This window comes from Lepidochelys kempii, chromosome 2 (genome assembly GCF_965140285.1).
Source record: "Lepidochelys kempii isolate rLepKem1 chromosome 2, rLepKem1.hap1, whole genome shotgun sequence".
NCBI lineage: Eukaryota > Metazoa > Chordata > Testudines > Cheloniidae > Lepidochelys > Lepidochelys kempii.
The window spans coordinates 187,083,537-187,109,286 of record NC_136381.1 but is presented as its reverse complement, the minus strand read 5'-3'; the positions used below and the strand labels follow the sequence as shown (position 1 = coordinate 187,109,286).

General features: G+C 44.5%; 1 protein-coding gene across 2 annotated transcripts in view; it reads right to left on the bottom strand.

Moving 5' to 3' along the window:
• GLB1 (galactosidase beta 1) overlaps positions 1-25,750 on the bottom strand; it is a 72,369-nt gene that overhangs the window by 14,944 nt on the left and 31,675 nt on the right. For both annotated transcript variants that reach the window (XM_073333087.1, XM_073333089.1), the window contains 10 exons: positions 24,234-24,414; positions 23,098-23,156; positions 22,250-22,371; positions 22,106-22,146; positions 21,402-21,514; positions 9,387-9,461; positions 6,685-6,774; positions 4,161-4,274; positions 2,900-3,031; positions 1,957-2,196 (listed from right to left, as the gene is read on the bottom strand). In XM_073333087.1, coding sequence (XP_073189188.1) covers positions 1,957-2,196; positions 2,900-3,031; positions 4,161-4,274; positions 6,685-6,774; positions 9,387-9,461; positions 21,402-21,514; positions 22,106-22,146; positions 22,250-22,371; positions 23,098-23,156; positions 24,234-24,414 — 1,167 coding nt within the window. The remainder of the gene's footprint in view (positions 1-1,956; positions 2,197-2,899; positions 3,032-4,160; positions 4,275-6,684; positions 6,775-9,386; positions 9,462-21,401; positions 21,515-22,105; positions 22,147-22,249; positions 22,372-23,097; positions 23,157-24,233; positions 24,415-25,750) is intronic.

Below are 25,750 nucleotides of genomic sequence, written 5' to 3'. Positions count from 1 at the left end.
GGTCTGATGCAGCTACTTGGATAGTCTAAATATCACATCGAACAAATCGGTACAAAACAACCCAAACCAACTGTGCAGGCCAGGAAGGGCCAAACCTTGGAGCAGGCACACTGGGCCATTCATATGTCCTGGGATCACTGAACTGCTGTTCCTAGGTACAGAGAAAGCCTCACTATCTGCAGAGTCCATTTTTAAAGTGAGGGGCCTGCTCAGTCAGGGAGGGGGACATAAAATTGAACTATGGGGGAGAAGGGGGAAATAATTGTTGGGGGAGGATGCTAAACCAATCCAAGTGATTTCCTTGAGAAGATAGATAACTGCTGCATGCCACCAGCTCACATACAATCTCAGCTAGATGGGGATTTAAAATGGAGTTCTAAATCCCTATAGAAATTGGGGCTTGTAATCAAAACCAAAGGGCCCAGCTATGCTATGGGTGCAATTTCCATAAACACTTAACACTGGCCTCTCGCACTCCTTGAAGTCAATGTAAATTCTACTATTGGCTTCAATGGAAGCAGAGAGAAGCCAGCAGTGAGAGCTGTTGGAAATCCCACCCATTCAGATTTAACCATGCCAATTTATTTATTTAGCCTTTGTGTACTCACCGAGCCAAGCATTAGCATTCTTAGTGGCCAAGTGCAGCTCTCGGAGCCCACCGCTGAATTTGGTTAGTGGCCGCTCCTCGACAACGTGTATCATTGTTCAACCTGTGCCACAGCTTGGACTGTCTCGAAGACCCCAGTGGTGCTGCTGGCTGCACAGAGGCTTTGCCCAGTCAGGAATCAGATAAGAAGGGCCTGACGACTGGCAGGTGGAAGCCGGGCAGGCGAGCAGTAGGGTCTGTGACGAGGAACTGGTTGGTGTTAAGCACCAGTCTTCCCACCACAGGGATTCTGCTGTCACATCTTGGCGTGGCAGCCTCAACCACAGTGGTAGGTGGTGGGCTAAAAGGTCATTGAAAGATGTGTAGGTGGTGGGCTAAAAGATCATTGAACAAGGGATCAGCACCTATCTTATAAAGCAGCTTACCAGCTGCAATCACCAACCTGATGGAAGGGGGAGCAATGTGGCTCAGAACTTGAAGCCATGCCAATGTCCAGTTGTGACACACAATTAGGGATTTTTGCATTCCAACGGGATTTTTTTGTGGGTACTGTGGGTGGGACGACAGGTTTTAGAATCATTTAGGCAACCTTGTTACAAGTTAGGTCATGACTGTTCCTGCTGGGACCCTTCCTCTGAGCTAGCAAGTCTCATCTTCTGACTCCATCAGAATTGTGTCCTTTGTTAATGAGCAATTTTTAATTTTTTTTAAAAAGCTAAACTCTCCATACAAAGACACTGGCTAATTTTCTCCACTCTTCGGCATGAAGAGTTTTCCTAGCACCACTTCATCAATTATGTCCTTTATTACTTCTGCTCAGCCAGCCTGACTCCACTCTTCCCCAAAAGGCCAACTTCCAGTACCACACTTTCTCCAGAACAAGCAGCCTTTAAAAAGCCTGTATTCACTTCCCTTCTCCAGAGGGCAGCTCTCTCTCCATTCCCGCAAGAAAAAAAGACAAAAACTGAATGCCGTATTCTAAACAGGCCTGACCAAACATATCTTTGTGTCCTACTCACTATATCTATAATAGCTGCATACTTACGTGGCACACCATTTGCCTAGCCAACGTCACTGAATGACTACTTAATATGAGCTTCCCTCATCTTAGTTTCCTATCCCCAGATTTATTCAAGATTTAGTTAAAATCTTGACTAGTCACTTATAAGATCTCAACATCTCTGAATATCATTTGATATATGTGAGTGACCCTTCAAAACGACCACACGGTTGTTATATAGTCCTCCACCCCTAATAAAGGACTGTTCTTGACCTTTAATAGCAATTTTAAGGTGACTTTAGAATCAGATTCAGGTTTTTTGGTAAACATCTTAGAAAAAGAAACCTACCTTTGTCCAGCCAGGAAACTTGATATAGGTGTCTTGAGGTAAATCAGGTATTCCACTGGGAATAGAAAATCTGCCAGTGTAAAAAGCAGGAGCTGCATAGCTTGAGGGATTACCACCAGACATTTTTGATTCACCACCTTTGCCGTTTAAGCCTTGGCCCACCACACTGTCTATGTCTAGTGGGTAGATCTCCCAATGAACGAGTGTAACTTGGCCAAGAGATAAATTTGACACTAGACCCTGCAAAGAAATTAAATGTGTTAACAAAATCAATAATCTCATCTCATTACAGTTATTTATCTCCAACTGTCCTGAGTACAAAACAGATAAGAGAAATAAAAACTTGGCTGAACTACAGTAGTCACCAGTATTGCCAACCCCAAGTGTTCAAAACGCATGTGTCAGGTCCCCCAAAATTAAGGATTAGCTTTAAAAAAGCAAAAACAAAACAAAAAACCCCTAAAGGAACCCCTCATTTTTATTTGCTTTCTGGGTTTTGAGCCTTTAGGATACACTTGGGTCACATTTTCAAGCTTTTCTCTGCAACCGTGGAGACTAGAAAACAGCGTTAAAATCAAGCTGCTCCAGTGAGCTTCAGTTCTAGATGATGTTTCAGCTGTTTTTAATTCATTTGAACTGGTTCATGCATCCTTAGATGATACATTAGAAGACTCAACACCTCTTGAGAGACCTGTGGGTGATATAAAACCACCAAAAGTTAAAGGGTGTCTGTCTGCTTTTAATGCCACTTTGACCTCAATGAGAGCAGGACTCATAAGAAAAGTATTAGTTGTATTTTGAGTTAGGTAGAGTTGCACCAGCATATTCCCGAACCCTTTGCTCTTACTATTGCATTAAGATTTTCTTTTACCAATAGAAGAAAAGCTGATCTCTGGTGTGCTTTGACAAGTTCCATTGTCTAATCATTAGTGACTAAATTTACCTTAAAGTCATTGTTGTATCTACCATAGTTTACTCGACCCATGTTTTCTACCAACACATCCAGATTTGCTCCAGCCTTCCCGGTTATATTTATCATGTATGATTTGCCTCGTTCAAGGACTCCCTGAGGAACCTGTAAGCATAACACCAAAAGGAGAAAATAATGTAAGGCTCAAACAGAGGACAAAACTGGATTACTCATTTTTGAGACTTACTGGCTTATACAGAGGAAAATATCCCCCTGCTGCCCTGCTCACCTCAACCCCTTCAACTATCATTTAAGTTGATCAGTAAGATATTCAGCTAAGTAGTGTTTCAGTTATTCAAATAATGGAAAATTATCAGTTTCCTCAAAAGTGTGGTACACTTCGTTCACTAATTCTATTGGTTTTTAAATTTCAAAGCTCTGCAAGGCTTCTCATTCCTAAAAAACTCAAGTTGTCAAGGTCTGTTCAGATGACTGAAAACAGTTTGCACGCTTTATAGGTGAAATATGACTCATTCTCAGATTAAGCTCTGATGCATTTTTTTTGTAAAAACACTAAGATTCTGAATAGAAAACCAAACAATAATTTGGTTTTGCCAATAGAGACTCTACTGCTTACTATACAATACATCCTTGATGTATTATATAGAAAACAAAGTTCATTAAAGCAATATGCCGGAATAAAGAATGAAAGCTGCGCTTTGACAGTCCATAAATTGATTTTTCTCCTTATTGAGCAGGAACGAAGCTGTGCTGTACACAGTTCAAGAAGGAAAGCGGGGGAGGAATCTACATCCTGTAAAAAAAAATTTAAATTTGTGGTCAATAACCCAATGTCACAAGCAAAGATGTAGACTCAAGTTTCCTGCAATAATCAATTGAAACAACCTGCAGGAGCTGATCAAATACAGTCAACTTCTAATTTGTATCAAACCAGTAGGAAGCAAACCCAGCTTACAGATTTTTTTTTCTACTTGTATGAAGACCCTAGACCAATTTTCAATTGTCTTGATACGAATTATAAGACTTTCAAGTAGACCATAGAAATGGTGTGCACAGATTTGAATGTTTTAAAAACTTTACTAAAGTGTAGAATGTACCAACTGTATGATCCCTTTCTTTCTCTTTACATTTCATATTAAATTAAATAAACTAAACTGTATTTGTGTACATGGGGAAAAAAGCCACAAAGTACACAATACAATTATTAATCATAGTTACCCAAAGAAGGCAAGTGACAGACATGGATATCGGTAGTTGTAAGGTCAATATTTACCCCATCTACAGAGACATAAGCACGGTCGTGGACTCCGTTTAAAGGTGAAAAGAGTGGTGTTGGCTCACTACAATTTTTTGGCAGGGTAGTCCTGTACAGCACAAACCCAAAATACTGGAAGAAAAAAATCAGAGAACCAAGTCATTGAGGCTACACTTGAGGTCACACAATGGAAACCAATAACCAGAATTTCGGCCTACACACTGGAAGAGTAATTTCAATTTTCATACCCTGTCTGGAGCGATAATCACAAAAGGTTTCAGATGTCCTAGTTAATACCTTGTCAAGTGATTTCAATTTTTAATACTCAATGTAAATTTCGTAAAGTTTCCTACATATCTTTACATGACCTTAAAGATGAAGATCTTAGTTAAGATTTCTCCTCCTCTGCACCTCAATAAGAGTAAAGGGTCATGAACTGAATCCATTGATTAGTTCACTGAAAATTGATAAAAATGACAACTGGAAAAAACGTTGCAACTGAAGCTTAGATAACAAGCTAAAAAACTGCACCCTATAGCCAAAAACTGATGCCGGTACTGCCTGTATAGGAGAACCAGCTGCTATGTTACTGGAACAATTAGGAATATTCTCATGTGACATATTGCCATCAGGGGACAATAAAATCAGAGCTGCTGGATTTGTTCCTGTAAGAAATGAAACAAACACATTGAAACCATTCGGTTTTTCCCCAGTAGCATTAACATAACACCACTGTCTGACATGAATTGGATTTTAACTTGGTTCCCAGCCTCTGGGGCAAGAAGAGGTGGGAGCATGGCAGTTCGAGCCAGCCACATGTGACCACCAATGCATTCAACCAGCAGCACAGATGGCAGGAAAAAACAAAACAGAGGAGGCTGTGACCATTCTGGGCCGCCCCTTTTCCTGACGTGTCTCTGAGGTTCCCATGAGACCAAGGCAGGTGACAGGGTGTAACAGCTGTAAAGTCCAGCAGAGTGTGGAGAAGAGAAGCAATGCATGGAGGGTGAACTATTTGAAACATCACCCCATGAGCGGGGATGCTGAAACCAGGGAGCTGATTGGTCAGGGGCTCCTTTTAAACCGCCTGCCTGGTTTCTTTTCATAGGGTCTTTCAGCAGCTGACTAGAGTGCCTGCTCTCTGCTCCCACAGAAGCACACAAGTAGCAGGACAGCTCCTGAGCCTCTCTCTCCTGGCTGGATCCCTCTGGTATGTGCAGGTAGAGGCAGAGAAGGAAAGACATCCAGCTTACTGGCCAGTAGTTGTAGCTTGGCCAGGGCAGATCTGGGTTTTGAACCCAGCCCAGCTAACGTTCAGAATTGGGTTTTGAACCCATCCCATCCAGTGTCCTGGGACTATGGGGCAGGTAGCTGCTCAACAGTCCCGCCCACCACACGTTTCCTAGTGGTTGCTTCTTTCAGCTGCAGGTAACTGGCTCCTAATCTGTACATAGCTCAGCAGAAGGGGTGATCTGGGAGCCAGACGCATGCAGCGGAAAGGTGGGGCCACTGAGCAGCCAGGAGGGGAACAGAAAAGAAGTCGGGGAGAAGGGGCAAAAGATGTGGGGAGAGGAGGAGGAGGAAGCCATGGCAAGAAGAGGAAGATTGGAGCAAGATGCTTTTTCAAGGGGTATTTTTCTAAATCAGCCAGTGGTGTAGAGGCCCCCTGGTGAATGGGATGAGTGCACTCTGATGAGTTCTGGGTGACTACTCTCAGAATTTTTTCTACCTACATTCTGAAGAGGAAAGGAAGTAAAAATGAATAAGATACCCACAAAACATTAACCTTGTGACCCTCCTCCCATCCGCCCCCACAGATCTCCTGCCCTGTTTATCAAGAAAATTGTCCCTGGCAGATGTTTTGATGCATCAACTATACATCAGAGAGAAAGAAAGAACAGACAGAGAGGAAGAGTGGGGAAAATCTAGAAAACAGGGAGGAACAAGGTGGAAGGGATCTTTGAAACCGAGTGCTTCACAGAGAGACTATAAAGGGGGAGAAAGAGCAAGAGAAATGGAGGAAGATAGTGAGGATGAATAAAAAATGGAAAGTAGAGATAACAAAAATACAGAAAGAGGGAGAGAGAAAATGAGCCAAAAAACCCCGAGTGAGATTCAGCAGTGAAGCCAAAAATATGGTGGCCGCAGGAACAGATGGCGTCACAAATGCGGAGGGGTCTCCAACCCAAGGAACTTGGGAACAACTATTGTAAGAAGTACAACACTGCAAGATTTAAAGGACCACGTTCAGACTTGGTTTAAGACCTTTCACCCCAATGCAGTGATATCAAGGCTAAATTTCATGTAATAAGATTTGGAAAATGATCACTTAGTAGTTACATGAGGAGTTATTGTGGGAGGGATAGCTCAGTGGTTTGAGCATTGACCTGCTAAACCCAGGGTTGTGAGTTCAATCCTTGAGGGGGCCATTTAGGGATCTGGGGCAAAAATTGGGGACTGGTCCTGCTTTGAGCAGGGGGTTGGACTAGATGACCTCCTGAGGTCCCTTCCAATCCTGATAGCCTATGATTCTAAGTCTTACCTGCTGCAGCTGAACAAAGGATAAGGGGTAAGTGCTTCTTATTGGCCCAGAGGGTGACAGGTCATCAAGAAGCTCTGCTACTGTGCCTAGCTGCAATGCAGGAAAAGCAGATTTAGACTGGTCATAAAATTCAATATTTAATTAGTAGCTAAATAAGACAACAATATGGTCCAAATTCTGCTCTCAGTTACACTGTTGTAAATCTGATGTAACTATTGACTTCCAATGAATTACTCCAAATTTATTATCTGAGGTAGCTCGGAGCAGAATTTGGCTCTGTCAAGTATCATCTAAGAGGACTTTTAAAATAACTGAACCCACATTTATTTTTGAAGCAGTAAGGCCCCAATTCAGCAAGATGTTTAGGCACAAGTTGAAATTTAAGCATGCAATCAGTCTACTGACTTTATTAAGACAATGCACAAGTTTAAAGTTAAACATGTGCTTAAGTACCTTTCTGAATCGGTCCAATAGGCACAACTATACTGCAGGTTAACATACCTATGGTGCCCTCTGATCTCTTTTTGAGATGATAAGAGCTCTCTTTCAGACTATGTTTCTCTCTCAACATTTGCTGTGGATTCTATGTATTAGTCAGGAGGCACACAATATGCATAATACCCTCTATAGGCTCAAAGGTTCAAGTGTTTTGGGATTTTTTGAATAAGAGCATCAGAATTTTAGTCTATTTTACACAAGTGTCTCCACGGGCCCAGTGTAAATTGTACATTGGTGATTCCAAATATTTTCCAAAAAGTCAGTATTTGCTTTCAAGTAGTGCTGCAGAAAAGCCACTACAAAAAAGAGCACTTCAAATGTTGTAGAATTTGATATATATTTTATACAAATTCACAGTAAAAAGACAACAATGAAATGCTGGGTGTTTCAAAATAAGAAAAGAGCAAGCTTTTGCACAGGCACATTCAAAGATGAGAATGCAACATTAAAAACAAACATCAACATTATGTATGCACGTTCCTACACGTGCCATAGGATAACCTGAACCATCTATTCACGTGCGAGCACTGATTTTCATAGATTCATAGATATTTAGGTCAGAAGGGACCATTATGATCATCTAGTCTGACCATCTGCACAACGCAGGCCACAGAATTTCACCCACCACTCCTGCAAAAAACCTCACACCTATATCTGTGCTACTGAAGTCCTCAAATCGTAGTTTAAAGACTTCAAGAGCAGAGAATCCTCCAGCAAGTGACCCGTGCCCCATGCTACAGAGGAAGGTGAAAAACCTCCAGGGCCTCTTCCAATCTGCCCTGGAGGAAAATTCCTTCCTGACCCCAAATATGGCGAGCAGCTAAACCCTGAGCATATGGGCAAGATTCACCAGCCAGATACTACAGAAAATTCTTTCCTGGGTAACTCAGATCCCACCCCATCTAACATCCCATCACAGGCCATTGGGCCTATTTTGTACATAAAAATAGAGTGACTACTCAAAGACAGTAGTCTGGATATAAGTGGGTTATTCATACAATAAAATTTTATAATTTACCAGTTCTATGGCATGCACATCACCATGGCGTTGGCCGGCCAGCCAGCAGGTCATGGGGCTGCTCCGGCCGGCGAGGCTGGTGCTGGGGCTTCTCCGGCCCGCCACGATGTACACATAGCTATGTGTAATATTACTCACTATTGAATATATACTAGCTCAGAGAAACCTTATAAGGCAGCCTCTTGTCTTCTGGGACCACCCTAAAGTATGCTTAGACAGATGGGGCAGTTCTGCTTCACCTTCACTGGATAGTCATTTCTGTGAAAAATTTCACTTCTGCAGACCACTTGAGCTGGATGACTTAAGACAGGCTGTGCTGTATTATCTGTTATCAGTACTGAATGTTGCAACACTTCATATGCCATAGCCAAATGGATCAGGCTTATCAATCAAAAATGCTGTCTGGCCAAAACTAAAGAATTACAGAGCCCCATCCAAACTTACGAATTACTACATCCAACTTACCAACTCCCCCAAACAAAAAAAATGTCTGTTATGGCATATAGAGTATTTATTTGCAACACACAGCACCTCCTCTCTTCCCATCCTTCTCTTTCTTTTCAATCCACCAGCAGCTAAAGCAGCCTCTCCTTAAACTTTTCTCTTCAGCAGGCTGTGAAATAAACCCCAAGGGCTTACCCAAACTTTGAGTTATCCAAAGGCTGGATAACTACAGCTATACAAATATCACTCATTTTAGTGAGACTTAACACACAGCACAGTGTATATTATAAATATTGCATTTTATTAGTCAAAATGCTTGTCAAACTGAATAAACCCGATTTTAACACAGCTAATTTTGGCAAAGCAGTGTTAGTCCTATGGCTTAGCACTTCCATAGCGCTTTTCATCTGCAGATCTCAAACAGGTTAACAAAATTATCATCCTCCCATTTTACAGAAGGGGAAACAGAGGCAGAGGTTCACTGATTTACTCAAAGTCAGACAGCAAGAAAATGGCTGAGCCAGGAAGAGAAGTCAGAAAGCCTTTCTCCTAGTCTCATGCCCTATATCCTCCTCTCCTCAAGAGGGTTAAGAAGCCTTTTATCTATGAGTTTCTATTCTCTCCTCCCTGCTCCTTTATATAGTGCCCGTAGATGGACATTCCAACTTCATAGAAATGTTCCTTACGAAGAAAAAAGTATGCATGCACAGATACACCTACAGGGTAACAAATGAACATTTACCTTCTCCATTGCCACTTGCCCATATGCATATTTGGGTGTTGTTGGCGGGATAGGGCCCTCAGGTAAGTGCTTATACTAGTAAAATAAAAGAGACCACATGAAACTTGAATCTGAAACACATTGTAACCAAATTCTCATCTAACATTTTGTAACTTAAGGGGAATAAAGACAGCAAACTAAAGACAGATTTGGTCAAAAGTAAAATTTTTCATAGAGCTGTAGGAATGCATTTGCAGTAGATCTTAAAACAGAAGTGTTAAAATCCACCTGATTTAGTTACATACTACACATGATTTCAACAGTAACTCAGAAATGGGAGCCTTCATAAGAACCTAGATAAATAGACAAATAGTTGTCTGAGACTGCCCTCTCTTCAAATCTCATGTAAATCATTCCCAGTTTGCGAAACCATCTAGTCTTCCGAGCAGGTTTTTGTACATTATGATACCTAGCCTGGGCCTGCCAGAGTCTCTATAAGTCTCTGCCTCATCCAATACACATCACGCCTTCTGTCCACTAAGGGCCAAAATCCACTCTCAGTGCCACCAGACAAGTTCTTATTTACTCCAGACAAGCACAGTGGCAACTGCAAACAGACTTTGTTCAAAAATAAGGCAGAGCTCTGCAGAACCCGTTTCATTCACTTTGTATCCCTGCCTTGTTCATTGAACAAGATCCTGTCTTGTGCACTGAAGAGGCAGAACTCCAGAAGAAGAGATGCATACTTACATGTGCACGAGGGGGCCTCATTACGATTGCCTGCACAGCCTTAACCATTTCCTCACTTTGGAGTCCTTAGTTTTGCATCTTTAAATTTCTTAATACCTTTTTTTTTTTTTTTTAAGTTTCCTAGGTTTGTTGTTTTCTTTTAAATAAAAAATTCCATCTTGTGAACCTATTTGCTATTCAGCACCAGGCTGTTATGTCTTGCACAAGATGCATGCTCAAAGCTCTGCCTCATCTCTTATGCACTTGTGGAGGTAAAAATTCATTCATATCACCTACTTCTGCATGCACAATACTAATAGACTGTTGGGAGATACTAAAATAGCTCATGGAATTTGAAAAACACAATAATTGCACATGCACAAAATGTTGGTATTAGTGTTGCCAACTTTCTACACACACACACACACCTGAACACCCCCCTCCCCCACCCCTTCTCCGAGACCCTGCACCTTCTCTGAGGCCCCGCCCCCGCTCACTCCATCTCCCCTTCCTCTGTCGCTTGCTCTTCCCACGCTCACTTGCTCATTTTCACCGGGCTGGCTCAGGGAGTTGGCGTGCGAGAGGTGGTGAGAGCTCCAGCTGGGGGTGCGGGCTCTGGGGTGGGGCCAGAAATGGGGAGTTCAGGGTATGGGAGGGGGCTCTGGGTTGAGGTCTAAAGTGGGTTGGGATGCATGGGGGGTGAGGGCTCCGGCTGGGGGTGCAGGAAGTAGCTTTGGGCTGAAGGGTGGAGCCGAGGGGTTCAGAGTATGGGAGGGGGCTCTGGGCTGAGGCAGGGGGTTGCAGTGTGGGAGGGGGTACAGACTTTGGGCTGGGCATAGGGGTTCCGGGGTGAGGCAGTGAGGCAGAAATGAGGGGTTCAGGGTGTGGGAGGGGGCTCCAGGCTGGGGCAGAGGGTTGGAGTGCGGGGGAGGGGGATCAGGGCTCTAGCTGGGGGTGCAGGCTCTGGTGAGGGGCTGGGGATGAGGGATTTGGGGTGCAGGAGGGGGTTCCAGGCTGGGGCTGAAGGGTTCAGAGTGCGAGAAGGTGCTCTGGGGCTGGGGGTGAGGACTGTGGCTGGGGGTGCAGGCTCTGGGGTGGGGCTGGGGATGAGAGGTTTGGGGTGTAGGAGGGTGCTCCGGGTTCGGGCAGGGGTGGCGGGGGGGAATGAGGGCTGTGGCTGGGGGTGCAGGCTCTGGGGTGGGTCTGGGGATGAGAGGTTTGGGGTGTAGGAGGGTGCTCCGGGTTGGGGCAGGGGTGGCGGGGGGAATGAGGGCTGTGGCTGGGGGTAGGGCTGGGGATGAGGGATTTGGGGTAAAGGAGGGTGCTCTTGGCTGGGATCGAGAGGTTCAGAGGACAGGAGGGTGATCAGGGCTGGGGCAGGGAGTTCGGATGTGGGGGGGTCAGGAGTGCAGGCTCTGGGCAGCGCTTACCTCAGGCAGCCCCTGCCCCTAGGCGCTAGAGAGGGGACATGCCGCAGCTTCTGGGAGCTGCAGGGAGCCTGCCTTAGCCCTGCTGTGCCACCGAGCAGACTTTTAAACAGCCCGGTCAGCAGTGCTGACCGGAACCGCCAGGGTCCCTTTTCGACTGGGCGTTCCTGTTGAAAACCAGACACCAGGCACCCTAGTTGGTATAGGGTGGGCATAAGAGGAAGTTACTCATTTTGTGCAGTAACGATGGTTCTTTGAGATGTGTCCCCCTATCGGTGCTTCACCATAGGTGTGTGTCCCTGCGCTTCTGATCAGAGATTTGTGTAGCAATGTCTGTTTGGTCCACACATACGCTTCCCCCCGACACACCCCGCCCTGCTCTGCCTCGAGGCTAATTAGTGTTGAGTGGGCAAACCACCCTCAGTTCCTTCTGTTCAGAGCTTCAAAGTAGAGGGGAGGAAGGTGGGTTGTGGAGCACCCATAGGGACACACATCTCAAAGAACCATCGTTACTGCACAGGGTGAATAGCTTCCTCTCCTTCTTCTTCTTTGAGTAGTGTCCCTAGAAGTGACTCCCGAGAAGTATCCCAGATGGGAGGTTGGGGCTTCGGAATCAAGTCTGTTATGGATAGTAATACCGCATAGCTGTAGCTAGCATTGGCAGCAGAGTCCCCAGTAATCATGTAGTGTTCTGCAGTGGTATGCATGGATGCCCAGGTGGCTGCTCTGCCGATTTCCAAGATAGGGACATTCTTGAGGAAGGTGACCGAGGAGGAAGGTGACCTCGTGACGTGTGTGGGGATTCCAGATGGGTACTACATTGCAAACCTCATAGCAGTGTTTGATACAGTTCGAGACCCATTTGGAGAGTCTTTGCGCCGATATTGCTGTGCCTTTAGACCTATCGGGAATGGAAAGGAAGAGTTTAGATTTCCTAAAAGCATTCATCCTGTCCCAGTAGAAGGCCAGGGCTCTCCTAACATCCAGAGTGTGACGTATGGACTCTCTGCTATTGCAGTGAGGTTTAGGGTAAAAGGTTGGGAGGTGAATCGGGTGGTTCATGTGAAAAGATGAGGTTGCCTTGAGTATGAACTTTGTGTGCAGCCTGAGTGTAACCTTGTCATGAAAGAAACCTGTAAACGGGGGTGCGCCATCAGTGCTGCTATCTCCCCCATTTCTCCTCCCTGAGGTGATGGTGACCAGCAATGCTGTCTTCCAGGTGTGTAAGCGAACAAGTGGCCACAGGATCAAAGGGCGGTCTAGTCAGGCTCTTTAAAGCTAAGTTCAGTTCCCATGTTGATATGGGATGTCTGGGTTGAGGAAAGAGGTTCGCTATGCCCTGGAGGTATCTCTTTGTAGCTGGGTGTGAGAAAACTGAGTATCCCTTTGTTGGTTGATGGAAAACCAGTATGGCCGCCAGGCATACTTTGAGCGAACTCAGAGATAACCCTGACATCTTGAGTATGTAGTCTAACACCACAAGGAGAGTAGCAGATACCAGGACAATTTGCCTGGAATTGCACCAAACTTGAGACCTGGTCCACTTTTGCAGGTAAGTACAATGGGCAGTCAATGTCTTACTGTATAGTAACACTTTCTGTATCTCCTCAGAGCAGAAGCTCTCTATGTGTTGGAACCCTGAAGAAGCCAAGCCTAGAGCCGGAGTATCCACAGGTTGGTATGGAGAGTGCATCCTTCATTCTGCAAGAGGAGGTAAGCAGTGGGTTGAAGAGGGATTGATGGACACGCCGCCAGCTGTGACAGCTATGGGTATCACATCAGTCCTGGCCAGTTGGGAGCAATCAGTATGATGTTTGCTTTTTCTCTTTTTATGTGTGACAGGACCTTCAGCAGCAGAAGGAACGAGAGGAAGGAGTATAGAAGGCCCTCATCCCTTGGAAGAAGAAGAGTGTCCCCTCATGAGTGCTGTCCAAGGCCAGCCCTGGAGCAGTGGCGTGTGCATTTCTTGTTCCGGTAAATGGCAAACCAGTATATCGTCAGTGTGCCTCATTGACTGAATATGCTGTGAAGTACTACTGGGTTCATTTACCACTTGTGGTCGTGTGAGAACTTGCAACTGAGACTGTCTGCTGTTGCGTTCTGCACTCCCGGTAGACAGGCCACGGATAATAGAACATTATGGGAAATGCACCAGTTCCAGAGCTTTAGCACTTCTGCACAGAGGGAGGACAATCTGGTGCCTCCCTGGCAATTTATATAGTACGTGCACTCGATGTTGTCTGTCATGACTTTTGTGCGTGTACCTCTGATCAGTGGAAGAAAATGAACATAAGTGTTCCTGACGGCTCTGAGTTCGAGGTGGTTGATGTGGAGAGTCGCCTCCATGGGCAACCATTTGCCCTGAGTCATGAGGTTGTTGAGATGTGCATGCCAATCTATCAGGGACACTTCCGTCGTGACTAGTAGTATCAGGGGCACTGTGTGAGTGGGACCCCCGTGCAAACGGCTGTTGAGTCTTTCCACCAATCCAGGGAGTGTTTGACCCAGAAAGACATTGAGAGAGGTTTGTCTAACCTGCCTTTGCTTGGCCTGTAAACTGAGCTGAACCACGTCTTCAGGCACCTCAAGTGAAGTCTGGCAGGAGATATTACAAACATGCCCCCCGCCACGTGCCCCAGAAGCTGGAGGCAATGTCTGGCCGATGTTTGAGGGCTAGTTTGCACTGTCTCTCTAAGTGCCGACAAGCTGGGAAATCTGTGCTGTGGAAGGAGCACTCTCATTTCCAGTGAGTCGAGATCGCCCTCTATAAATTCCAAGCATTGCACTGGAATTAGAGTCAATTTTTGGATGTTGACTCGTATGCCCAGTTTCGTGAATACGTCCATAGTTCCATGGGTGGCCCGTAGGGTTTCTTCGAAGGAGACAGTTGTCTAAGACTGGGTAGATCATGATCCCCTGAGTACGCAGGTGGGTTGCCACTATGGAGAGGACCTTGGAAAATACTCTGGGAGCCAACAAGAGGCCAAAAGGGAGTACTCTGTGCTGGTACTGATCCTGACCCAGAGTAAATTGGAGGAATTGTCTGTAGGACGGCAGGATCAATATGTGGAAATACATGTCCTGAAACTTGAGGGCCGAGAACAAATCTCCCTGTTCCAAAGATGGAATAATCACCACTAATGTGACACATCTTGACTTTTTGAGCCTTGATATATTTGTTCAGTGCTCTGAGATCCAGTAGGGGTCTCCAATCTCCAGTTTTCTCGGGGATCAGGAGATATCGAGAGTAAAAACCTTTGCCTCAGAGATGCAGTGGGATGGATTCTATGGCTTCTAAGCAGAGGAGGTGATCCAGTCACAACAGTCTCTCATGAGAAGCATCCCTGAAGAGGATTGAATACACATGGGAGATTACTTCCAAAACCCATCTGTTGGATGGATTCCCAGTTGGGACGGAACAGAGCAAGGCCGTATCCAGAAGGACGAGAGAACCTGGAAAGTGGCAGCTGCTGTCAAAGGCAGTGATCTCTCAGGGCCTTGACCAAGGTGTCAAAACTGATGTTTTGAGGTGGAAGACTGCAATGTTGAAAATTGAGGGCTTGATGGTTTGCACCTCAGAAACTTGGACCTTTTTCCTCTGTGGTTCATAATAGCATTGTGGTGGGGAACTGCGGTGTACGCAGTTTGTGAGAAGACTGAGGGCTACAGTCTTTTTTTGTCCGGGTGCATTGATCCCCACTGACCAAAGTGTGGTTCTGGAGTCCTTTAGAGTGTGGAGCGACTCATTGGTCTTCTCAGCAAACAACTTAGAGCCTTTGAAGGGGAGGTCTTTCACAACTGTCTGAATCTCCTTTGGGAAACCCAAAAGATGCAACTATGAAGCTCACCGCATCACAACTGCCATTGAGATGGAACCGGACACTGTATCAGCTGCATAAAGTGCTGTCTGCAGTGTTGTTTTGGCCACCACCTACCCCACATCGATAATGGCTCAGAATTGTTCCCGTTGTGACTCCGGTAGATGGTCAATACAGATGCTGAATTTGGCATAATTCATATAGACGTACTTTGTCCTTAAGGCCTAGTAGTTTGCAATTCTGAATTGCAAAGTAGCAGAAGAGCAGGCCTTCCTTCCAAATAAGACAAGGCACTTCCAATCCCTATCATAAGGGGTGGATCTGGAACGATGTTGGCAGCCACATGAGTTAACCGCTTATATCACGATGGAATTAGAGGGAGGGTGGGAAAAAAGAAATTCTGTATCTGGGGGGGGTGGGGGGGAGGAGGTGTACATAGTACTTTTTAATTGGCCCTTTTGCCTATTGGTGTGGCCGATGCTGGTGGTTGCCATACAAGCTTAACTGGGTCCAAAAGCTATCCTCAAAGAGGAGGATGTATGTAAAATATCCAGCAGCTTATGGTGAGTGTCTGTTATCTCCTCCAGAAGTATTAGTAAAGTATCTGCCACCCTCTTCGTAAGGTCTTGGAAGAGCTTAAAATCATCTGCCATAGATAGTGGAGGGAGCATAACTGTCTCTTCTGAAGGGGAGGAAGAGATGTTAGTATGTGATTAACATCCCCCTCTAGTCCAACCTCCTGCTCCTCCAGGATCTCCTCAGGAGGGTCTGAAGCCATAGATGTGGTGGCTGTGGGAGAACGCCTCACAGACTCTTGGTGTGTGCCACTAGACGCCCAGGAGGCATGATACCTATAGGCCACCCACAGATCCCAGTAGGGCCACTGGGGTGGCAGATCCCCATGCTTGGTCATACCATGGGGGTTATCCAGAGTGAGGATATGATGGGGAAGGGCCAGCAGGTAGGGGTAGGGAGCATAGTGGGAGTGACGAGAGAGAACCTCCTCCTGGACACTGTCCGAATCTCCACTGGAAAGTGGTGGAGCCAATGCCGGGGCCCTGGTACCAAGCAGAGGAGACTCTGGTGCCTCAGATACCATGAGGTTCTTAGAGAATCTAAACTCCTGCAGTGCAGCAGTAACTGGTGCCAGTTGCTGGTGTTGAGTCGATGGTACCAAAGGGACCAGAAACCTTGGCCACACGAAATGGTCCGATTATGATGGTCTTGGAGTCATTGGTACCGGGGGCGTCCCTACTGGTGCCATCTGTCCGGAGGCGGTATGATCTAGGCTTCTCTTCCTGACCTGCAGTACCAGTGCTTCAGTGCCTGTGCCCATAGGTTCTTTAGGCTTACCAGCGGCATCCGTAGGAGAAGGCCCACACAATCTGTGGGTACCGTGCTTAGACACCTTCAGTATCAAGGAGACTGAACGTGCCAGGGATCTCCTCTGGCTGGTTCAGGGCTCTCTCTCTGGGGGCTCGAAGCTTTCTTTTTAAGAGGTCTTACATAGGGAATCTGAGGATTTCTTCCTTGGTTCACCGTCCTTGGAAGTGGAAGGTTGCACAGATCACTCACATCACCTGAGAGAGACAGGCCGCGGGTCAGTCGCAGGATGAAGAGCTCCCTCCATAAGGAGCAGTTTCAGTTTCCGTTTTTTTCAGAATTTGGCCTTCAGCTGCTGACATGTCTGTGGAACGCAGCTCTCAACAAGGCAAAAGACACAGGGGGAATGGCTGTCCCATACTGGAATGGCCTCCCTGCTGGAGAGAATTCTTAAACCGGGAAGGTCTCTTATGGGGTGGGGGGGTGGGGGTGGGAGTGTTAAAGTAAATAACTTATTTTAAGTTTGTTTGTTTTTTTAAACAGGGGAAGAAAAAAACACAAAGAAAGTAAGAAAAGAACAAAAGTACTAAAAACCACCTCAGAAAGCATTTCTAAAGTAAAGTATCCGTGAACGGACTGCTAATTGCGCCATCTCTAGCCAGGGGCAGTTGAGAAGGAACTGAGGGGGGTTTGCCTGCAAAATACTAATTAGCCTCGAGGCAGAGCATGCGGGGGAGAGTTTGGAGTGCATGTGCAGGCCAAACAGACACCTCTACCAAAGGTCTCTGATCAGAACCGCGGGGACGCACCTGCACATATGCCTACAGTAGAGCACCTATAGGGACATTACTTGAAGAATTGCTGCCCTTCATTTAAGATAGTTGTAATAAACAGTTAAGTTCCTTTATGGAACCAGATGAATGAAACAATGGCGGCCTCCGCCACAAAGGCACACCTTACTGCCCAAAACAAAGACACAGGTAAGCAAAAGAAGCTGCGCTGGCTGTTGTTCTGTGAAGGTCTGTGTGTCTCTCAAAGAGCGGGAGTAATGCCACAGAAAGAGACCAAGGTCTGGTCTCCTCTGAAAAGTTAGGTTGACATAGCTATAGCACTCAGTGGGTTTGAAACCGAACTAACTCCCAGTACAGATACACCTATATTGACAAAAGAATGCTTCCGTCAATTGAACTACTGCTACTCAAAGAGACAGAGCTCATACAGCGATGGAAAAACTCCTTCCGTCCATGCAGTCTGCAGCTATGTTATGTAATAGTAGGGTTTTATGTTAGTATTTTGTATAATTTAGAATGAAGGATAAAGAATAATAATGTAGCATGTATTGGTGTATGATTTGACCATATCCTGCCAGCCATCCTTTCTGAAAGCAGAAAGGAATGGCCTAATGGGTCATTGGGAGAGATGCATCAACCAGAATCTGTGGTTGTGCTGATTTCAAGGCAGTGACAGACCTTTTAGGGTCACCACTTAGTTGTAGGTTTAGCATTTTAAAATAAGCAAAAGAATGCAGTGGTTGTTTTCTTTTGCACTGCAATTGGATACTCCTGTTCAAAATGTTCTGTGTAAATTAATTCTGTTTTGTGTGTCAATGAGGAACGTGTGAGTTAAGAGTTAAGTGTGAAGGCCATCGCTGAGCCAGATGGTATAGGGAGAAACTGAAGACAGATGCAAGGGCGCCAGGAGACTGCAACACGCCCCTGTTGAAATGTCAGCGGAGGGCAGATTGATGACTCTAAAGATGAGACAGGCACCTATCAATGGCGACAGGATAGCTGTGATCAAAACCAGCCTGGGATAACTCCCTGAGAGACTTGATGAAACAACAAGATAAAGGATGAGAAGGACAATTTAAGAAAACAACCACTCGTCAAACAACAATTGATTACAGCATGCTGGTGCAAAACTCATTAGTCCCAATGAAGAAAAATCACAACATGAACAGGGGGCCTTGCCATGAAACTTTGGGTTCATCTGCCAAGACTTCCCCAGAGCATCGTGTCACGACTGACAGAACCCAGCTCCTACCTCCCCGTGATCAACCTAGCTGGCCACTACACTGATCCGGACTCTGGACCGGTAAGTATAATATTGACTGGCGGGGGGGGGGGGGGGGTAGAGAGAGAGAGAGAGAGTGTGTGTGTGGTGTGTGATTGAATGCATATGCTAATTGTTGTATCTTCGATAAGCGTGGTGCATTGCCTTTTCCCCTGAAAAAAACATGTGCTTCTTCTTATAAGCATAACATTTTTGCTGGACAGCTATGGTGCTGTAGCTGTGCCACTATAGTCACCATAGTATGGACATGGCCAGCAATGGTAGCAAAGAAGCACCAGAACAGACCAAGGGAATCAGGGGCAGAAAAGCCAGGAGACAGTCAGAACAAGTAGCCTGTTTTTAAAAGCCAAACTGAAGCAGCTTGTCTACTAGACCATGACAAAGCAATCCCTACATCTGACATATCTCCCTGCCAAGTTTCAACCATTTAATTGGTAGAGCTGTTAAAAAAAGAATTATTTAGATCCCTAGATAATGGCATAACTCCAATTCTTCCTCACTCTTTGTACTTGAAAATGGCTCAACCAGTTCTGCTCAAGCTTTCATAAAATCCACTCCAAACAATTTTCACACTAGGAAAGAAACCAAACATGGATCGTTTCAGTCCAAAAGCAGAAAGTTATAAGCAAACTGAAAGAGGCCTGTTAGGTCAGGAAAACAGACAATGATCTCCCCCCCGCAAAAAAGCCTATAGGGGCTCACTACATGTTATGCTTATGTCATAAATATAAAGGGAAGGGTAAACACCTTTAAATAGATATGCATTAGATTATGATTTCTTTAAATGGCTGAGAAATTAAGTTGTGCTGAATAGAATGGATATTCCTGTCTGTGTGTCTTTTTGTAACTTAAGGTTTTGCCTAGAGGGAATCTCTATGTTTTGAATCTGATTACCCTGTAAGGTATTTACCATCCTGATTTTACAGAGGTGATTCTTTTTTACTTTTTACTTCTATTAAAATCCTTCTTTTCAGAAACTGAATGCTTTTTCATTGTTCTTAAGATCCAAGGGTTTGAGTCTGTGGTCACCTATGCAAATTGGTGAGGATTTTTACCAAACCTTCCCCAGGAAGTGGTGCAAGGGTTGGGAGGATTTTGGGGGGAAAGATGTTTCCAAACAACGCTTTCCTAATAAATAAACCCAGATAAACGTTTGGTGGTGGCAGCGAAAGTCCAAGGGCAAAGGGTAAAATAGTTTGTACCTTGGGGAAGTTTTAACCTAAGGTGGTAAAAGTAAGCTTAGGAGGTTTTCATGCAGGTCCCCACATCTGTGCCCTAGAGTTCAGAGTGGGGAAGGAACCTTGACAGCTTACAACAAATCTTATCATTTTGAAAGCAGGTATTCATTACAGGACAACTCGCTTTTTAAACATAACTTTACCTCAAAATGTGATTGAGCAGACAGACTCTTGTTGGTTTAGAACCCACAGCACAGACAGGAAGACTTTGTTTAGATGCTCTGGATATGCAGGGAAAAGCTAAACAAACCACAGTGTAAAAGTTGCATACACCAGTCTGGCCTACCGAAATTGGCAGTGCTTACGCCAACACTTCAGATGCTATCAAAACCAGCTCTCTGCATGAAGTCGTATCTCCCTCGGTTCACATGCATGCAAACACTAAAGCTCACATTTCAGATAGGCACTCGCTTTAATTAAGGAACTCAAGAGCAGTACTTTTTTTGTGAAGTTCATTGGCAAGGGAAGCCACAAAGATGTGAGGACTGAGGTGAACTATACTCTAAGGGAGGCAATATAAAGCTATCAAACTATGATGAGACTTGGCAAGTTAAGCTTGGGAACAATAGAGAAGGTTATGAGAATGTTCTACAGTAGCCTTTCAATGGAGACAAAAATAAACCCAACTTGACTTGTGCTTAAACACAGACAGGGGCCCAAAGCAAATACTTGGATTGAACAGTCTTGAATTTTGGGGTGTTCAAAGACCAGATTCAAATTCCGCAGCTCAGCCTCATCTCTTGTTTGTAAAGTTATGAAGGGCAAGTCTGTTCATCGGAGTTAGCTTTCCCACTCTTAGAGACCCCAAACACCAGAGTGCACAACATAAAGTTTGGAAGCAGACTTTGGGTGATTTTTTATACAATAATCAAAGAACTCAGCAGCAGCAAAAACCAGCAGCATATTTCAGTGCCTGAAGTGGATAATAAATAAATTGGCAGAATTTTTTTTTATAATTTTGACAGATAACATCCATGTTTGTTTTTAAGCATTTTCCCCCCATTTTTATCTACTTAAATTTTTCACACTTGGGGGCATTTTGGAAGAGTCAGACAATAACTATTTAAAGACAGCAGAGATTGAGATTCAAAAGGTTAAAGCTTTATAACCTCTAAATCACAGATCGTCAACATCATCTGTCAAAATATGCAAAGTAAACGTCCTTAAATCAAAGTCTAAATAAGTCCTCAAGTAGCACTTTTCTAACTTTGCCTATCTGTACATTTCTGTTCTTATCTTTTTTCATTGGTTTGTGTGTGCTCAGTGAAATCAACATTTACTGATAAAAAACCTAAACCTTCCAAACCTAGTAATAAATCAGGATGCATTAGGCAATCCACACCAATGCAAAACCAGGAGAGCTCACACAATAAGCTAGTGAGGTTTTAAAGAAACATTCTAAAAGCCATGTCTTTTACAAACACTCACCCTACCAATGACTTCTCTCAGAGCAAAATATTTGTCGGTGAGGTCCCCTGCTTCACTCAGTGGAGCGTCATAATCATAACTAGTAGGCTGTGATGAATATGGCATGTTTGCCCCTGTGAAAATCAAAAATTAAGAAATCAAAAACAATTGATGGAGCTTCTCCAGTCCCCTCCCCAATGGGATAGTTTTTTAGACGTGTTTCTTTCCACCCACAAATTTCTTTGTTCATAGCATCTCTAAGTCTAGTGATTCAGCTTGGGTCCCCTTCAGGAAACCATCCCTAATCAGGACAGAACTTAAGCACCTGCTTACATTTCATTGAAGTCTGTTGGAGTTAAGCACATGCTTAAGAAACACCCTCAGTTGGAATGGATTTATGCATATGCTTAAGTGTGTTCCTGAATGAGGGCTTTGGATAATGAAGTGGTGATTAGCAGAGATGTAATGCTGCTGAAGTACAGGAGGTGATATGCTCTGGAACTTTTTAATTCAAGGGCTCCTTGGCACCCAATCCTCCTTCCCCACTGGCATTTAGAATACTTATCTGTGTGTCTTGAGAAAATGAATACAGAACTGATTTAGGACATGGCAGACCTAAAGGCTGAAAGTTTAGAGTGTGTGTAATTTGTAATATACTGTAAATGACAGGTGTAGGCCTCACCTGTAATTGGAAAGCAAGTCACTTTTCTCTAATTGTTTCTTACCATTCCAATAGGCAAAATTGGTTCCACCTATAAACATGTACCTAAAAAGAAAAACAAATAAAGCCACTCAAACCAGGCTTTGCTGACTGCCACCTTACTCACATTTTTCATTAAAAACAAATCCTCTCATGAACATGCACTTACATGTTAACGTTAGCACCACGTGCCAGGATTTCATCAAGAGTTTTAGCTATCGTATTTGTTGGCACAACAGAATGAGGGTGACCCCAGTGATCCAGCCAGCCAGTGTAGAACTCAGAGTTTACCTGCCCAGGGTGAAATGTGGAGAGTTGGGGAGAGAACATGAAAAGCGGGGGAGAAGGAGGAATATAAAAAGGAAGTAATATCAGAATTAGAGGTTAAGTTATTTTATACTCAATTTATGTCACTAGCAATAAGAAAAAAATCAGCTAAGTGCATTTGAATCATTTTCAAATAATTACTATAAATACAGTGAAATATGTTAAAAGCTAGCCACCCACAGGAGATGAGGTAGCCCTTTAGCTAAGATTAAGTCCTTCTCTCAGAGTGGCTAAGGCATCAAAATGGCTCCTAATCAGCTCACATCCCATTAACTTGTGTAAAAATCTATAGTACTTAAAAACAGGATGCAGATTTTTAACCTACCCTATTAATTCTGCCTCTAACTTCCACTCCCACACACACTTGAGTCACTCGTCTAAGCAACTCTACTGCTTTGGCTGCTTTCTACGTACTTTCCTAGGCTGGGTAAAATCAAGACAAATTGGGATCTTCTGAGGCCAAAAATTACTCCACAGAACAGCAGTCAGGGATCACAGAACAGCAGCGTGGCACAGACATGTACACACTGTCCCCAACCTCTGCCTCGCCATGAAGCAAGAAGAGTTCCAATGTCCCATGAACCCAGGCACCCCAAGAAGCACAATGTACTGCTGCTGTCAATCCCTCGGTTTTCATTACTATCATAAAATTAAGACTATATGGAAATTTAAAAAAAAAAAACACCATACCAAGGGGCCTCTGGGTTCACTGCCTCTTTGAGTTAAAAATGCTGCTGTGACATTACCACCTGCAAATAAAACACAAAACTGAGCTGTAATATCCATCCTATTTCAGTCCTTTGCCTTCAGGAACAGAAGCTGGGATGCTGTACCTCTCCCCTCCTGTATCAGCAACAACCTCGGTGGAAATCTGGGCCTAAATTTTCAGAAGAGGCTAATGATTCTGGGTGCCCAACTTGAGACACCAGAAAGGGGCCTAGTTATCTGAGTGTGGGTGCTCAGTGCTTTCTGAAAACCATGCCCCTTTCAGGAGCCTCAAGCTGAACACCAAGAACGAAGGCACCCAAAAATCACTCGTGATTTTGGAAAACGTCGGCCTTAGTTTAAAGTAGATTTATTTGTGGGAAGTGTAAAAGTCAGGGAACTGGCAAACCAGACTTGGAGTTTCACCTCTAAGTCATTGGTCTGAAAGCCAAGAGTGACTGAAAGTCATTACTATTTGATGGATGACCTCCAGGAAGTAGGAGGTGTGTGTGATGTGGATTTTTTCCATTAATAAACAGACTGAGACTACAAACATACCTTACTACAAAGGACAATTCACAAGGGAGGTCCCAGGTTGAAGGCACTTGGAAACTGGACTACACTCATGTTGGACTGAGGCCCAGGAAACCTCCCACACTGTGCCATTTCTAGGGATAAATTACATCAAGTCCCCTATTCGGACGGGGCACTTTTCACAAGCACGACACTCACTTAATTCTGCATGCTTACAGTACCACAGACTGAGGCAATGTGTCCCATTTTAACTATGTTCTGCCTCTAGATTTTCTTCAGAGGAATGCACGGTGATAATCTGATGGAGCTGGAATTTGGGCTGGACTAAGAGCCCTTGAAAAACTGCTGAGCATGGCTATATTTTTTCAGTAGGTTTGCACTGTAAACAGACCAAACTGGCCACTGATAGTCCCAGAGGTGACTACCTAGTGAATAGCACCAGCTGGTTCCTTCTATGTGTTTAAGAATATATCAAATGGCAATATGTAGATCACCACTTAAACCCAGGAGTCAGGGAGACCATCAACTTTGCTACAAGCAAACAAACATTGGCCTGGTTATCTTGCTACAGAACCGCTGCCACTAACCTGGTGCAAAGTCCACCGTTGCATAAAGACCCTGCAGAGCTCCACATCTCAAGTAATATTTGCTTGCCCCATCTGTTGTAAACAGTACCACCTCATCTCCAAGATGGTGATGGAAGAGCTTCTGAAGGTAACGAAGGTAATCATAATCACAGGCAAAGTAGCTTCCATATTCATTTTCAACCTATGCAATAAAAATAATAGATCAGCAGCAAAGCTGACATCTGATAACCAGGCCTGCACCCATCACAGGGAGAAGACTTTTCGTATTGAAAATGGAAAAAGCCACTCAACATGACACCATAAAAGCCTAACCTGGATTGCCTCCTCCTTGCAGAGAGACAATGAAAGCCCAACAGAAAGTCCAGAGAAGATGCATGGGATGTGGGGAGAAGATGCCACACCGGCAGCATCATTCTTCTCACCTCCCAGAAGCCTCTCTTGCAGGAGCTCCACCCCTATCTGGAGAGGGGTTGTATTCCAAAGCATCAGCCTCCTAGTTCCACAAGAATGCCCTGCCTCAGTTAATGCTGGCTTCAACAATGTTAGCTTAAGCACTATCTCACTCGTAAACGGTGTGCCCCAAGTACAACAGACAAAGCTCTATTGTAGTTCTGCTAACATGGGGATGGGAGATGTTGTATTAATTTTGATGGAATAAATGGGCCTAGAGAGTCAAAGAAGTTAACACGATCCTGTCACTGCACAACACTAGAGAGTTAAACATGGTTCGGGGGTTCAAGTACAGAGATCTCGGCCTGCTTAGTTCTGTGGCAAATACACCAATATTAAAAATCTTCAGTATTAAAGATACTGGAAAGGAAAAAAAAGTAATAGCATTTGAAATGTCCAAATTAAAGCCTTACTTAATACTTTACAATATCCCTTATTCCCTGTACAGAGCTTTTATAGGGGAAAAAACCCATTTGCCAGTTTTTAGATGGTATCAACTATTCTTTTTGAGGAAAAGAGAAGCTTGTTGAGATGAGCTGCAGCTGTTGTTATTACTGCTGTTGCTGAAGTCCAATCCTGTTTTCGTAAAGACAAAACAAGGCACACATGCAAAATGGGAGTGAAAGGAACAGCAAAGATAGAAAATGCAACTTCTGTCTCTGGTGCTGATTTTCACTTGCAACCTCACTACTGGAGAAACACAGGCACAGCACATAGTCACTCCAAGATCTGGAAAACTTGTACCAGCAGTGGGTTGTTTAAGGCATTGCTTTTGGTTGCCTTACTGGGAAAAAGCTCACAGCATTGCTGCAAGAGATGCTGTCTTGTTTGGCTAAGCCAAACTCACAGAAGGCAAAGGGAGAGAGATAGGGAAAAGAAGAAATAAGGTGGGGAAGGAAAAGGACACATAGAGCGCAGTGACAGCAGAAACCAAAATTCCTAGTGCCAGGTAGCGTTAGGGATTTAGCCAGAGGTGGTGATGTCATCTGGGTCCCCCTCTCTGGCCTGGTCTAGTCAGGACCTCTCTCAGAATCAGGACGGTGAAGGTCTAACAGCGTCATGGCACA